Source organism: Hippocampus comes, unplaced genomic scaffold (assembly GCF_001891065.2).
Source record: "Hippocampus comes isolate QL1 unplaced genomic scaffold, H_comes_QL1_v1.1 scaffold46, whole genome shotgun sequence".
Lineage (NCBI taxonomy): Eukaryota > Metazoa > Chordata > Actinopteri > Syngnathiformes > Syngnathidae > Hippocampus > Hippocampus comes.
The window spans coordinates 27,725-39,476 of record NW_017805780.1 but is presented as its reverse complement, the minus strand read 5'-3'; the positions used below and the strand labels follow the sequence as shown (position 1 = coordinate 39,476).

Genomic DNA, 11,752 nt, shown 5'->3' with positions numbered 1-11,752 from the left:
CGTCCGGTGGCGCCCGGCCCCGAGTCGCAGCCCCCGGCCTCGCCCCCGCCGCAGCGCTGGTCGGGCTTCACCCCGCCAGCGCCGCCGCCGTCCTCCTCCTCTTCCGCCTCGTCCTCGGCGCTCGACATCAATTCCAACCCCAAGCCCAGCTGCCTGCACTTCCCCAAGCACAGCCCGCCCGGCGACGGTTCGCGTGCCCCCCCGCCCGACACTAACGCATCGCCGCTCTACATCAAACCCCCCCCGGTGCTCGCCCGCCACGAGCCGTCGCTCGGCAACCCCCCTAGCCTCCCTTCCTGCGCGCCCCCGCCCCTGCCGTGGGCCGCCTGTCCATGCGCCAGAGAGAGAGGACTCCCCCGGCTGACTAGGTAAATATGACACACCCCCGGGGGCGAGCGCCGCCCTCCTTCCGTCCTCTCGCCTCGCCTCGCCTGCTGGCTTTTCTTTCTGCCGTTTTCCTCGCCCCCTTCCCGCGACACGCCCGGTGCACCGTAACCGTAACCTTGCAGCCCAAGGATGTCGCGTGTCCTTGGAATCGGACGATTCCGTTTCAAGGTGACCAATGCTTGCGCCACTCGAGCCATAAAGCGAGAATTTCCTCCGGTTGCTTCCCACATTCCAAAAACATGCGTGGCGGGTTAATGGAGCACTCGAAATTGTCCTTGGGTGTGAGTGCGAGCGCGGGTGGTTGTTGGCCTCCGTGTGCCCTGCGATGGGCCGGCGACCGGTTCAGGGTGTCCCCCCCGCCTACGCCCCGGGGACGGCCGCTTCTGCCCGCCTTTGCCTGCGTTCTGGAAGAATGGCTGTCGGATGGCTATGTTAATCGTGGACGGCATTTTCGCTGGGTTGGATGGCTGGTTGGGTTTGGTCTGAAATTGATCCCTTCAGTCCCTCAGACTGATGCCGTCCGTGTGCTACGAGTGTGTGTACGTCACCAGACAACTTAGTAGGTTGAATGTGGCCTTGGACCTTCACCCGGCCGAGCTGATCATGCCATGGGATGAGAAACTCGTGTTTCCAGATGTGACCGTCGCATTTTCCTCCATGGTCAGAAAACTCCAGATGATCTTGGTTTGTGTGTCGCCCTCGGCGAACTCAGCAGGAGACGAAAGTATGCCATTATCGAGCGACCTTTCGAAAGTGCCCCCAAAGGGATTGAAGGAAGAAGGTTTTTCAAAGCCTTGGCTCAACAGTCACCGGCGAGGAAATAAATCCAGACTCTGTGATGACGATGATGATGATGATAGCATCTCGAACCCATCGTGCGTGTGCATTTCGCAAAGCAAATACTGAAAAACTCAGCGTGGCCTTTTCATCACGGTGTCTCCGATTCGCGTCCGCGGCGGCCGGGACTGAACTTGGCGCCTTTGTGCTTTTGCCAGCTCGTTGAAGGGGAACGAGCTGTCCCCCGTCATCGGCCACAAGGGCATCCAAGTGGCCGGTCCAACGGTGCCCCCTCACTGCAGTCCGCCGAGCGGCGGCCAGTGCCCCCACCCCACGGAGCACAGCCCACACAGCTCGCGCAAAGGTCCTCTTCGGCTCTTTGTCTCGCGCGGTTCCGAGTGTCGCGGTGACGGGAATTGACGCCGTGCGATTTGTGCTCCCAGGTTCCAAAAAGTTGGCCCCCGTGCCACCCAAGGTCCCGTACTGTCAGCCGGGCGCCACGTGCGAGCGCTCCGCGGGTCAGCCGTCACCGGTCAGCCTTTCGCCCACCCCGCCCAGCACCCCCTCCCCTTACGGATTGCTCTGCGGCAGCCCGGGTCAGTTGCTGGCCCCTTCCTCCCCGGCTCAGACCCCTCTGGCGGCGCCCCGCTCCCTTTCGTCCCCGCCCTCGCTGACGGGGACGCTCACCAAAGCGCGGCCCGCCCCCAAGCCCAGGCAGAGACCCAGCCTGCCCCCGCCGCAGCCGCCCAGCATCCCCGTCGGGTTCGCCGGCCAGGCCCCGCCGCCCCCGCCGCCGCCGGAGCAGGGCCTCGCAGATGGACCGTCGCCGGGGGAGAGCATGTCAACAGGTAAACATCAGACACGGGTGGCGCCGCTGCGGCCCTCGCTCAGACTGGCCGTGGCTCTGTCCAACCGAGACGGCGGCAGAGTGTAGGCTGGAAATCGCCGGCCCTCGATGAATGGCTGTTTTTGGGGGGGGGGGGTTGAGGAAAGATAGGCGCTTGCGGGTGCATTTTTATGGACAAAAGTATCGATCCGCATCCAAATGGTTAGTTTGGGCCCCTTTGGAACATACTGTTGGTCGTGTCGCTGCGCCCTTTCTCCTGGCCGTGCGTCTTCCCGTCTGTTTGTCACCCTTTCACACTGAGCGGCCGAATCCAGTTGAGACCATCGAGTCGCACGTGCGCAGTGTGTAGAAGGAGAAGAGCGTTTTGGACCGCTTTGGCCTTCTCCCGCCAAGGGCAGAAAATGGTTCGCGGCTGTGCCTCGCCCTTCCAGGCTGCCGTCAAGTGGCGCAACCGAGAATTCGCGCTATCCGCGCTATTGCAGATAAAAGGAGCGGGGGAACCGTGAGCCGAATTCCAACCGGGGCTTGAAATTTGTCACTCAAATGCCATATCCTGGTTGTGACCCGGGAAAACCGGATGCGGCGTCAACCAGTCGACACGCGACGGTTTTTGTTGGCGCGGACTGGAGCGTGACACTCGGAGCAAGGTCGACGGTTACGTCGCCCGCTTGGAGTTCAAATCTTCTGCCCCAAATAATATTTCTGCTCTCTCTCATTTTGTACACTTCATCCCCATCCACGTTGCTCCATTTTGTCGACGTCCTCCTCTCATTCACCGTCCACCCGCCACACATTAGACATCTTCAGTTACGAGATCCCCTCCATCAATGTCAATCTGGACAGCCTCATCGACGAGTTCAGCGGCGGCCCATGCAGGAGGTCACTGCCCGCCACCGAGGAGGCCGCGCCCGAGGAGGAGCGGCTGGCGACCACCCTATGATGGCGCCGATCGCCGCTAAAGGCCTGAGGGGAAAACGCACCGCTTGGCCTCATCGATTTGGATTAAAAAAAAAAAAAAAAACATTGGAAAGAAAAAGGGCCAAATGCCACTCGGACAAACCGATGCCTTGAGGAGGGAAGAGTGGATTCTAGCTCTCTACTTCTTTTTTGCTTTGTTGACTAGTGGTCTTGCGGTGGTCCTTTGATCCCTCTTTTTGCTTTGCCTTCAATGCGATTTCGTTGTATGCTGAGGATTTTGCTTTCATGGAGCGTGACATGAATGTGATGAATTTGCCATACAGGCTATCTTCGATGCACGTGAGGTTGATTTCCTCAAATAGTGGCCTCGGGCATTTCCAACCTTTTTTTTGGTTTGTTTTTAACTCATCTGACGACCAGCTCTCTATTAGGGAATGTTTTTGGGGGCGGGGGGGTGTTGTCTCCATCTGCCCGTTGCATTATTTATTTGAGGAGGGCGTTTATTTTTTTTCTCAAACGGGGAACGCACCCGACGTCTAATTCTCTGTGACTTTTGTTGTTATTGAAACGTTGACCATCTTTCTGACGCGTCCTTTGCGTCAATGTCAGCTTTACAAATATGCCAGATCCTCTCCGATTGCAAAAAAAAAAGGAGGCATCCATTCGAGGGAGGTGTTTACTTTTTTTTGAGAGTGGGTGAGGCACGCGGCAGCCAATTTCAAGGAGAGGAGAGTGTTTCTTTTTCTGTGGTGGGTGGCAGGTGCCGCGTCCTCTCCGGAGCCATCACCTGCGCGTTGTCAGGATCGAGCGTCACGTGTGGCTCATGACTCGGTGATTCATTTTCTCGGGAGCCGTCGATTTGAGCTGAGGCCCCCATTTGAGGAAGTCGTTTGTAGTCGTAGTTTGGACACATTATCAGTACCACGGACTCACTTTTTGAACCAGCACAGTATGAGTAGAATGTGAGCGGAAAATTTGGGGAGCATCAACAAGGCGCTGGACCCCCAAATGTGGCAATTTATTTGGGGGAAACGATCAAACAAGGACGACTCCACACTGCCTTTTATGTTCAAGTGCTTCTGGCTCAGTCCCCCGCGTGTAAATACGATGACGACGACAACAACAAAAAGAGTGTACAGATATATTGGAGAGGAAAAGCCGTCTGTGCAAGGCGTAGCTCCGTTAGCTGTATAGACGTGCAAATATTTCTCACTCACGCGTCGACCAAGTGAGGTTATTTTTGTCCAAGGTGGAACAAAAGGGACACCCTAATTTATTTATTGATTGATTGATTGATTGACCTACTTACTGAAGCTACAATTAGTTGTGTTTTGCAAATGTGCTCCAAAAATTAATGTCTCATCTTTGAAAGTGCGAAGTTTAAAAAATGTGTACACTGACAACCCCCCCTCGTACGTGCTGTTGCGTAGTTGTTCACTGCAAGGCGGACTGGAAGTGAGACTTGAGGTTGCCTTTCTTTCTTTTTGGGAGTGAAAATGTCTAAAGTGCAATTACAGTTTTTTTCCCCACCAAAGGCAGTTGCAGCGAACCACCTGCAGGTGTCAGCAATGAGGAAGGTTTTTCACCTTCACCCCATTCCGTTTGGGCGGAGCATGGCATCCAAGTTTGAACAGCAAAGAGGACCTTTTCATCAACGCCGCTTGTATATTTTGGATTGCATTTATTTATTTATTTATTTGGGGGGGAGGGCGGTCGAGTGATGCACGTCACGATATTTATTCTCGAGGTAGTTGTGCCGATCAAATACCGACATTGCAAGTGCCCTCACACTTTTTTTTTTTGTTTTTTTAACAACTATGGTCACATGCTTGGATCTACCTGGAGGCTGAGAGAGTGTGACACATTTCACAAACGATATTGATTTGTTTTCGTTTTTAGTAGACCATACAACTTGCTGGCACGTATGAACATTAGACAAACAGTATTACTGTAAGGCTTTGCTGCCTCCACGCGCGCACTCCCATTCACGTAACAGGCTGCAGACTCTGAGACAACAAGGCACAATCTGGTCATTTGCAAGAGCCCCGACACCACCCCCCAAACTGCTTCACCTGGTTTACATCTGGTCCCCAACCACCGGTCCGCGGGCCGGTATCAGGCCGCGCAGAGACAGACCCGCCAGCTGTGCTCTGTGCACATTTAACCATCGGACGTGGCGCAAATGTGCGCTCCAATCGGAGTCCACCTTCCATCGTTGCTTTGCAAGTTGAAGTCAACAATAAATGAAATGCACAGGAAACAGAAAGCGTCGGGAACCACTTGACCAAACGTACAGCGAAAGGCGCTGCTCAACGGGCAGCCGTGACTTCCGACGATGAAGCGATATGGACGGGAGAAGTTCCTCCCCAGGCGATGCGGAGGAGGAAGCCGTTGTCCGTGCTATGCCGTCAAAAACAAGGCGATACAAGAAACCTGTTGAATCGTTGAAACAAGTCGCACCCGAGTGCTCAAGTGGAAAGCATGAAAGAAAGCGAGCAGAGTTTGCACAGCCCGCCCGCGGAAACGTGAGCATATTCGTCGCTCACAGCGATCGTGTCCCCTTTGCAAGTAGCCACGATGCTAACGCCTTACATACGAGGAGCATAACTTCACTCTTATTAGGTTTGCGTTTTTTCTTCCTGATTGGTCCATTTCTTCGTCCTTTACGGTGTTATTTTATTTTCCTTCCTGTTGTGCAGTAGAAGAACACTGTTTGAAAGGAATGAAGGTGAATAAAATGTTGAATGACTCTCTCATCATCTTTGTTGTCAGCAGCGGCGCTTTAAAACGGGCCATGTCAAAGCAAAAAAAAACCCAAAAACGGTTGCCTGTCCCTTAACAGCGCAGCAACTTGTCTCAACTGGTCCGTGACACAAAAAAGGCGGTGGGGTGGGGGGGCACTGGTTTAAATGAAGCACAAACGACGAAGGGGAATCCTGGAAACGCATGCGCTTCGATCGGTCTTTTGGATCGTGGATTTTCTTTTGATTCGTTCGTTCTTATTTTGGTGGTAAGATGGTCGATCAAAGCCAAAATGTGACATTTGAAAGAAAGTTGAATAAGACATAGAAAAGGATCAGAAATGGATGCATTTTTTTTTTTAATCTAGAAATGAGGTCGAAATTGGCATTGATGCTGAGTGAAATCCAGAAAAGATTCCTGATTCTTTGATTGAAATGAAGTGAATTGTCACAAGGGTTGTCTTTGTTTGATTTCCGTCGTGAAAAGTTTCAAATGCACTTGTGGCAAACGCGGCCGTGATTTTTACGCTGAGCGGGCTCGGAGGCGTCCGTCGACTGCAAGTCGAATACGTCAGCGTGTACTCGAACTGAATTGAAGCAACCGAGTGACTTTTTCCAAGAAAGGTGTCGCAACACTGCCGCCGATTTTGTGGCTCATCGAGGCGTGGCGCGCTTGGGCGAGTGGAAACCTCCCCGCGGGGGACCTGCAAGACTGGCCTGGCGGGATGACACACCAGGTAAAGTTGAGCGCTTCCATCTCGGCGTGGTGCAATCACGCAAGTCGCACTTCAAAGTCCAGGGGCGGGGACACAAAACATGCCCTGCCTGGGCCTGGAAGGAAGTGAGGGTTTTCGGATGGAAGAGCCATGTCCGAGTCACCTCAGCCGTTCGGGCCGCTCGATCTTTGTGTTTGCTGTGCACAAAGGTCTGTCCATAAATATCAAATAGTGCCTGATATCATGCTGTGCCAAATGATCAAACGTAAAAAGTCGTCTCTTTGGGAACACTGTGCTTTTTTTCTGTTTCCCTTTTCCCATTTCCCACATTTTGGAAGCTTTGGAGTCTTTTTGTTGTTGTTGTTGTTGTTGTTGTTGTTGTTGTAGTACACAAGTTTGTGCACTTCCACCCAAGTACAGTGAGCGATTTGTCTGTAGCTGTTCATGTACGGCACGTCGCGGTCCACCGACTCCGAATTAGGCCAATAGGATCCATGGCAGAACGGCGGCCACCAGTGCCATCGTGGTAAAGGCTGAGAGCAGCACCGCGAGGCACCGAGCCGTGCTGCACAGCCGGCGCCCGCGCCTTCTCGGCCGCCGCACCGCCGTCAGCACCACGCCGAAGGCGTCGTCCTCCGTCATGGGTCTCCCACGGGCGTCGATGACGAAGACCTCCGAGCTGCCGCGCGGACTCGGCCGGACGAGCCTCGGCCGATGGGGGCCCTCGCTGTCCCCGCAGAAGAATCGCCGGACCCGCCCGGAGAGGGAAGCGGCGGCGGGGGCGGCTTCGTCGCTGTCGTCGTCCAGCCGGGTGAGCGGCGTGCCCGCGGGCACCTCCAAAGTCTGCCCTCCTCTTTCGGCGTCCTCCTCTGGCTCCCCCTTGCCCTCCGCCAAGGCCGGCGGCTCGTTCTGCCGCTTCCTGATGAAGGTGAGGTGTCTGCACACGGGACAGGCCAGGGTGTGCCGCGTTTGACCTTCGACCTGGATGCTGAGCAGCAACTTGACCAGGCAGTCGTGGCAGAACGCGTGCCCGCAGCTCAGCGTTCTCTCCGTCCCGCGCGGGCTCTCGAAGCACACCGGGCACTCGCGCGTGTCCCCCGGGGGCTCGTCATCCTTGTGGAGTGACATGGAAAATAGAACATAGGTGAGTTGATGCGGTTACAGGAACCGTGTTTGTGCGTCTTACCCCCGCCACCTCACCTGCTCCTCCGCGTTCCTCGCTCCTCACTGGGCGGGGACGACGCCGATGCTTGCAGAACAGGGCCTGCCACCTGTGGCCCGGGGCGGGGTGGGGTGAACAACAGCGATCTTATCCTGTCAACAGATGACGAAATCCCATCGGTGACAGAAGGTTCTGTTCAACCACGGTGCTGCGTTGAGATAGAAGAAGACATTCATTTCGATTTGTGACCTCACTCTTAAGTGAGAAGGAGAATTTGGGATTGGCACTGTCAGACGTGTACAGACTTTGACGGGATGTTTTACTGCGGTTTGAAGAAATGGCGTCGCGGTGTGATGAAAAATGGTCACGCGTGATTTCTTCAAAAGCCCGAGTGTCTGTTTTGTCCAATGAAACCGTCACGTCTGTTTTGTGAGCAAATTGGAGTCGAGCGCCGTCTGGCGGTGTTATGCGGTAGTAGGGCGCGGCTCCGGATTGCCATCGTGACGCTGACGTGTATGGTGACGTAGCCTGAAACGTCACAGCACGCGCGCCTCGGTCGATATACGTCACTTCCGGGAGACGCGTTGGCAATTTCCGAAACACAAGCGGCGAGACGGCTAGCTAGTCGAAGCCGAGCGAACCGGCGGTGCCAGGCCGGGGGGGTGACCAGCGAGTGTTTGTGAGCGGCCTTTGGATAGAACGAGCCGGGAAAATTCGACAAGCATTTGGCAGCCGTTTGTCATGAACAGGTAACCCGTCTCCGTTTCCCGAGTTGACATTTGGAGCGGTTCGTACCGTGCGGCGCTTCGAGCCAACCGCGGTTTCGCTAGTTTATTGTGACAAAAGGGGCCGTATTTTGTCGTCGTCCGCTCCAACTGGTTGATTTGTTTGGAAATGCTGACACGGACGTTTTCCAACGCCCCCCCCCACCCCCCCCTCGCGCGACTGTGGCCTTTCGGGCTAAATTGAGACGTCGCGTGCCGGGTGCGTTGCAATGTTGAAATCGGATCGAAATGTGAACCGGCCCCCAACGGACAGCGACTTGGCACACCGAATTCCTACTCAGTTACAGTGAACGCTTGACACTCGACATGTCGCTTCTCGTAAGACGTGTACCCTAGTGGGTCAGGAGGGTTCTCCGCCCCCCCCCAACGCCATTCCCTTAATAACCTCCCGTTTGAACTTAGTGTGAAAAATGTCAGGTGTTTAAAAAGCCCAAATTTGAGTTTTTTTTTTTCCAACACGCCTCCCCAGAGAAAGCAATGCCAGAAAGATGGAGTCGCTGATGTTTTTTCCCTGGGGGAAAAAATGTCGGGTGTTGAAACCACGGGAAACGCGTGGCAAAACAAAACTCGAGCTTTTTCAACACCATCAATTCATTCCTGTCGGTGTTGGATTTTCTCTTGCCTGAGTCATTAGTATAACATTGTTTTGTCGCGTGTTTGGAAAGGCGCGAAAGCACCCATCCATGTTGACATGGATGTTTTTTCACACCACTCCCTCCCTGTACAAGTCCATGTTCCACTATAGCGTTCAAGGTGAATTTGGACAGAAGGACGCTGTCTGTCAAGTGGCGCCCTTCTTGACATCTTTCATCTGGCTTGCCGCAGGAACGCAAGAAGCGCCTGCTACACGCGGCGGGGGCATTTTCCCCAAAGCTCAAGTCCTCCCAGGGCCACGTTTCGTGGATGACAAAATCAAATCGAGTGGCACGCGTTGATTGTGGGGCGACTCAAAGAAGTGATCTTGGTTTTGGCGCTGCTTTTAGACTGTGGCCTTGGTAACGTTTGCAATCGCCACATCGGAAACGTCTGAAATACCGATGCTATGAAGCGAACAATTCATTGAGTTTATAGAAAGGCGTGCTCGGGCCAATGGGGATGTGCTCCGTTGGTGTAGGTTAGCGCCAACACACATTCAAAAATAAAGAGTTGTGTGTTATCAGCCTTGCCGCAATTGAGCGATTCATTTCAATAATTTGATTTAAAAAAAAACAAAAAAAACAACAACAACAACTTCCAAGCAAAATCTCTCTCCCCAAGCCTTGTAGAATCATTTTTTTAAATACGTGGCACATTGTTCGTAAAAATTCAGTGCAAGACAAAGACGCTCCAACGGAAGATGACCTGAGATGTGGACCGCACGCCGACCTTGACGCTAACGTCTCTGTTTCAGGAAGTCCTGACATGGACACAGAGATGATACCCAAGTTCTCCACAAAGGATGAAGAAGTGGACTACTGGAAGTCCCAAGCCCTGAAGTATCAGCAAAGGTAGGCGTTGCTTCAGGCGTGTCCAGCTGCAGCTGTCTTCCCTTTTCGAGCCAATGACGAGGCAAGCATTGTGAAATCCGCGCGTGCGCTGCGTTGCTTTGCTCCGGAGCAAAATGACTCCACGCTAAGTCGTCACCTCTTTTAACGCCGCGGGCCAGCTTCTGATGCAAATGGCGCACTTCTCTTCCGACCTTGGGCATCGAACGCTCTCAACGCCCGCGTGCCGTTTGCGTCATCTGAAACTTGGGTGCTAAAAGGGCAGAGCGCGCTGACCGGGCAGCCCCCGGCCATGCCGCAACCGCTTGGAGGACGTCAGCGTGTCGTCAGCGCGCCGTCGTTCCGCGCTGCGTTCCGAGTCATCCATTTCCTGCACTCATTTTGAAATTTCTCGGGGTGATTTCCTTGGAATCTTTTTTTTTTTTTTTTTTTTTTCGAATTTAGTGCCTCCGCCAACAACATAGCTGCGGGCAGAGAGGAGCGAAAACACCATCCATCGGCGTTGTCGACGTGTATGACCCTCTCGTGACTCTTGTTCAAAAAAGTGACTCGCGCTCACTCATTTTCGTGGAGTGGAATGCAAGACGAGCGCTCGAATGAAGGCAGTTCAATGATGGCGGCAAGCGTGGCCAAGCCCCACTTAGCAGAAGGAAATCCCTTGCAAATGATTTCATTTGCCGTCAGCGCCCCTCGCGTCACAAGTCACGTCACAATGAGCGTATGCGTGAGCGCGTGCGTTTGCGTGCAGTTGCCGCGAGGCCCAGGAGGAGCTGCAGGAGTTCCAGGAGGGCAGCCAAGAGCTGGAGGCCGAGCTGGAGGCGCAGCTGGGCCAGGCCGAACGGCGCCTGCGCGACCTGCAGAGCGAGAACGAGCGGCTGAAGAGCGAGGCGGACAACCTCAAGGTAAACCTCGGGGGGGGGATCCGCAAAGTCCCGCGCCGGCGTCGCGGGACTCCGCTTCACAAAGTCCAGTCCCCACGCCTCGGCTCCAAACGCGCGATTCCTCGCGAGACGCCAACTCGCCGCCGTGCGGCTGTCCGTCCGTCCGTCCAGGAGAAGCTGGAGAAGCAGCACGCCCAGAGCTACCAGCAGATCTCCGTGCTGGAGGACGACCTGGGCCGGACGCGCAGCGTCAAGGAGCAGCTCCACAAATCCGTGCGCAAGCTGGAGCAGGCCAACGACGACCTGGAAAGAGCCAAGAGGTGCCCCCCGACCCGCTTGCGACCGACCCGCAGAGATTTCGCCGTCTTGAATGAACCCGGCGTTTACCTCCAGAAGTGGAGCTTTGGCGCCAACGTGTGGCCATCGAAAACCTTTCCATGGGGAGCGCCGAGTTCCTCCTCCTCTTTCCTGGCCGTCAAATTTGCATCCTTGCCGAGTCACTTGTAGAAAACAACACGTTGGAGGCCACCGGTCGAGGCCGGCGGCCTCGGTTCAGCCCTTTGCCGACTTCCCGAGGACCGAGACTCGATGGAGGAAATGTCGCATTGAGATTTCATTGAACACGGATTAGGCGAACAAATGACCGTTAAAAACAAACACATTCGAAAAGGTGGCCATTGTTATTGATCGGCTGATTCTTGATTGATTGATTTTTTTTTTTTGGGCTGTTCAGGGCAACCATCGTGTCCCTGGAGGACTTTGAGGGCCGCTTAAACCAGGCCATCGAGAGAAACGCCTTCCTGGAGAGCGAGCTGGACGAGAAGGAATCCCTCTTGGTGTCGGTGCAGCGACTCAAAGACGAAGCGCGAGGTATGGACGCCAAAAGCAAAATTTAAAAAAGCCGGCGAAGTGGGCGTGACTGGGTTTGCCGGCGCCCTCCCTCCTTTGCAGACCTGCGACAGGAACTGGCGGTGCGCGAGAGGACGACGGACAGGATGTCGGCGCCCAGCTCGCCCACCTCGGAGCCGGACTCGGCCGCGCCGGCGTCGCTCTC

At 54.8% G+C, this 11,752-nt stretch overlaps 3 protein-coding genes across 7 annotated transcripts in view; 2 read left to right on the top strand and 1 right to left on the bottom strand.

Moving 5' to 3' along the window:
• The window catches only part of LOC109524748 (rho GTPase-activating protein 44-like), a 32,706-nt gene extending 29,126 nt beyond the window's left edge, over window positions 1-3,580 (top strand). For 4 of the 5 annotated variants that reach the window (XM_019884834.1, XM_019884833.1, XM_019884832.1 and 1 more), the window contains 3 exons: window positions 1,383-1,528; window positions 1,608-2,012; window positions 2,809-3,580. In XM_019884834.1, the coding sequence (XP_019740393.1) occupies window positions 1,383-1,528; window positions 1,608-2,012; window positions 2,809-2,951 (694 nt within the window). In that variant the 3' untranslated portion in view covers window positions 2,952-3,580. The remainder of the gene's footprint in view (window positions 1-1,382; window positions 1,529-1,607; window positions 2,013-2,808) is intronic. The other variant, XM_019884835.1, reaches the window with a different exon arrangement.
• Window positions 3,581-6,793: 3,213 nt separating this feature from the next.
• LOC109524763 (RING finger protein 222) lies at window positions 6,794-7,565 on the bottom strand. The gene has a single exon (XM_019884855.1). It carries the CDS (start codon window positions 7,512-7,514, stop codon window positions 6,864-6,866), a length of 651 nt encoding a protein of 216 aa, XP_019740414.1. The 5' UTR covers window positions 7,515-7,565; the 3' UTR covers window positions 6,794-6,863.
• A 41-nt stretch (window positions 7,566-7,606) lies between these two features.
• Window positions 7,607-11,752, top strand: part of LOC109524736 (nuclear distribution protein nudE-like 1-B) — a 25,466-nt gene continuing 21,320 nt past the window's right edge. Inside the window, exons 1-6 of the mRNA XM_019884799.1 lie at window positions 7,607-8,297; window positions 9,724-9,820; window positions 10,566-10,719; window positions 10,870-11,018; window positions 11,432-11,568; window positions 11,650-11,746. Of these exons, the coding sequence (XP_019740358.1) occupies window positions 9,735-9,820; window positions 10,566-10,719; window positions 10,870-11,018; window positions 11,432-11,568; window positions 11,650-11,746 (623 nt within the window). The 5' untranslated portion in view covers window positions 7,607-8,297; window positions 9,724-9,734. The remainder of the gene's footprint in view (window positions 8,298-9,723; window positions 9,821-10,565; window positions 10,720-10,869; window positions 11,019-11,431; window positions 11,569-11,649; window positions 11,747-11,752) is intronic.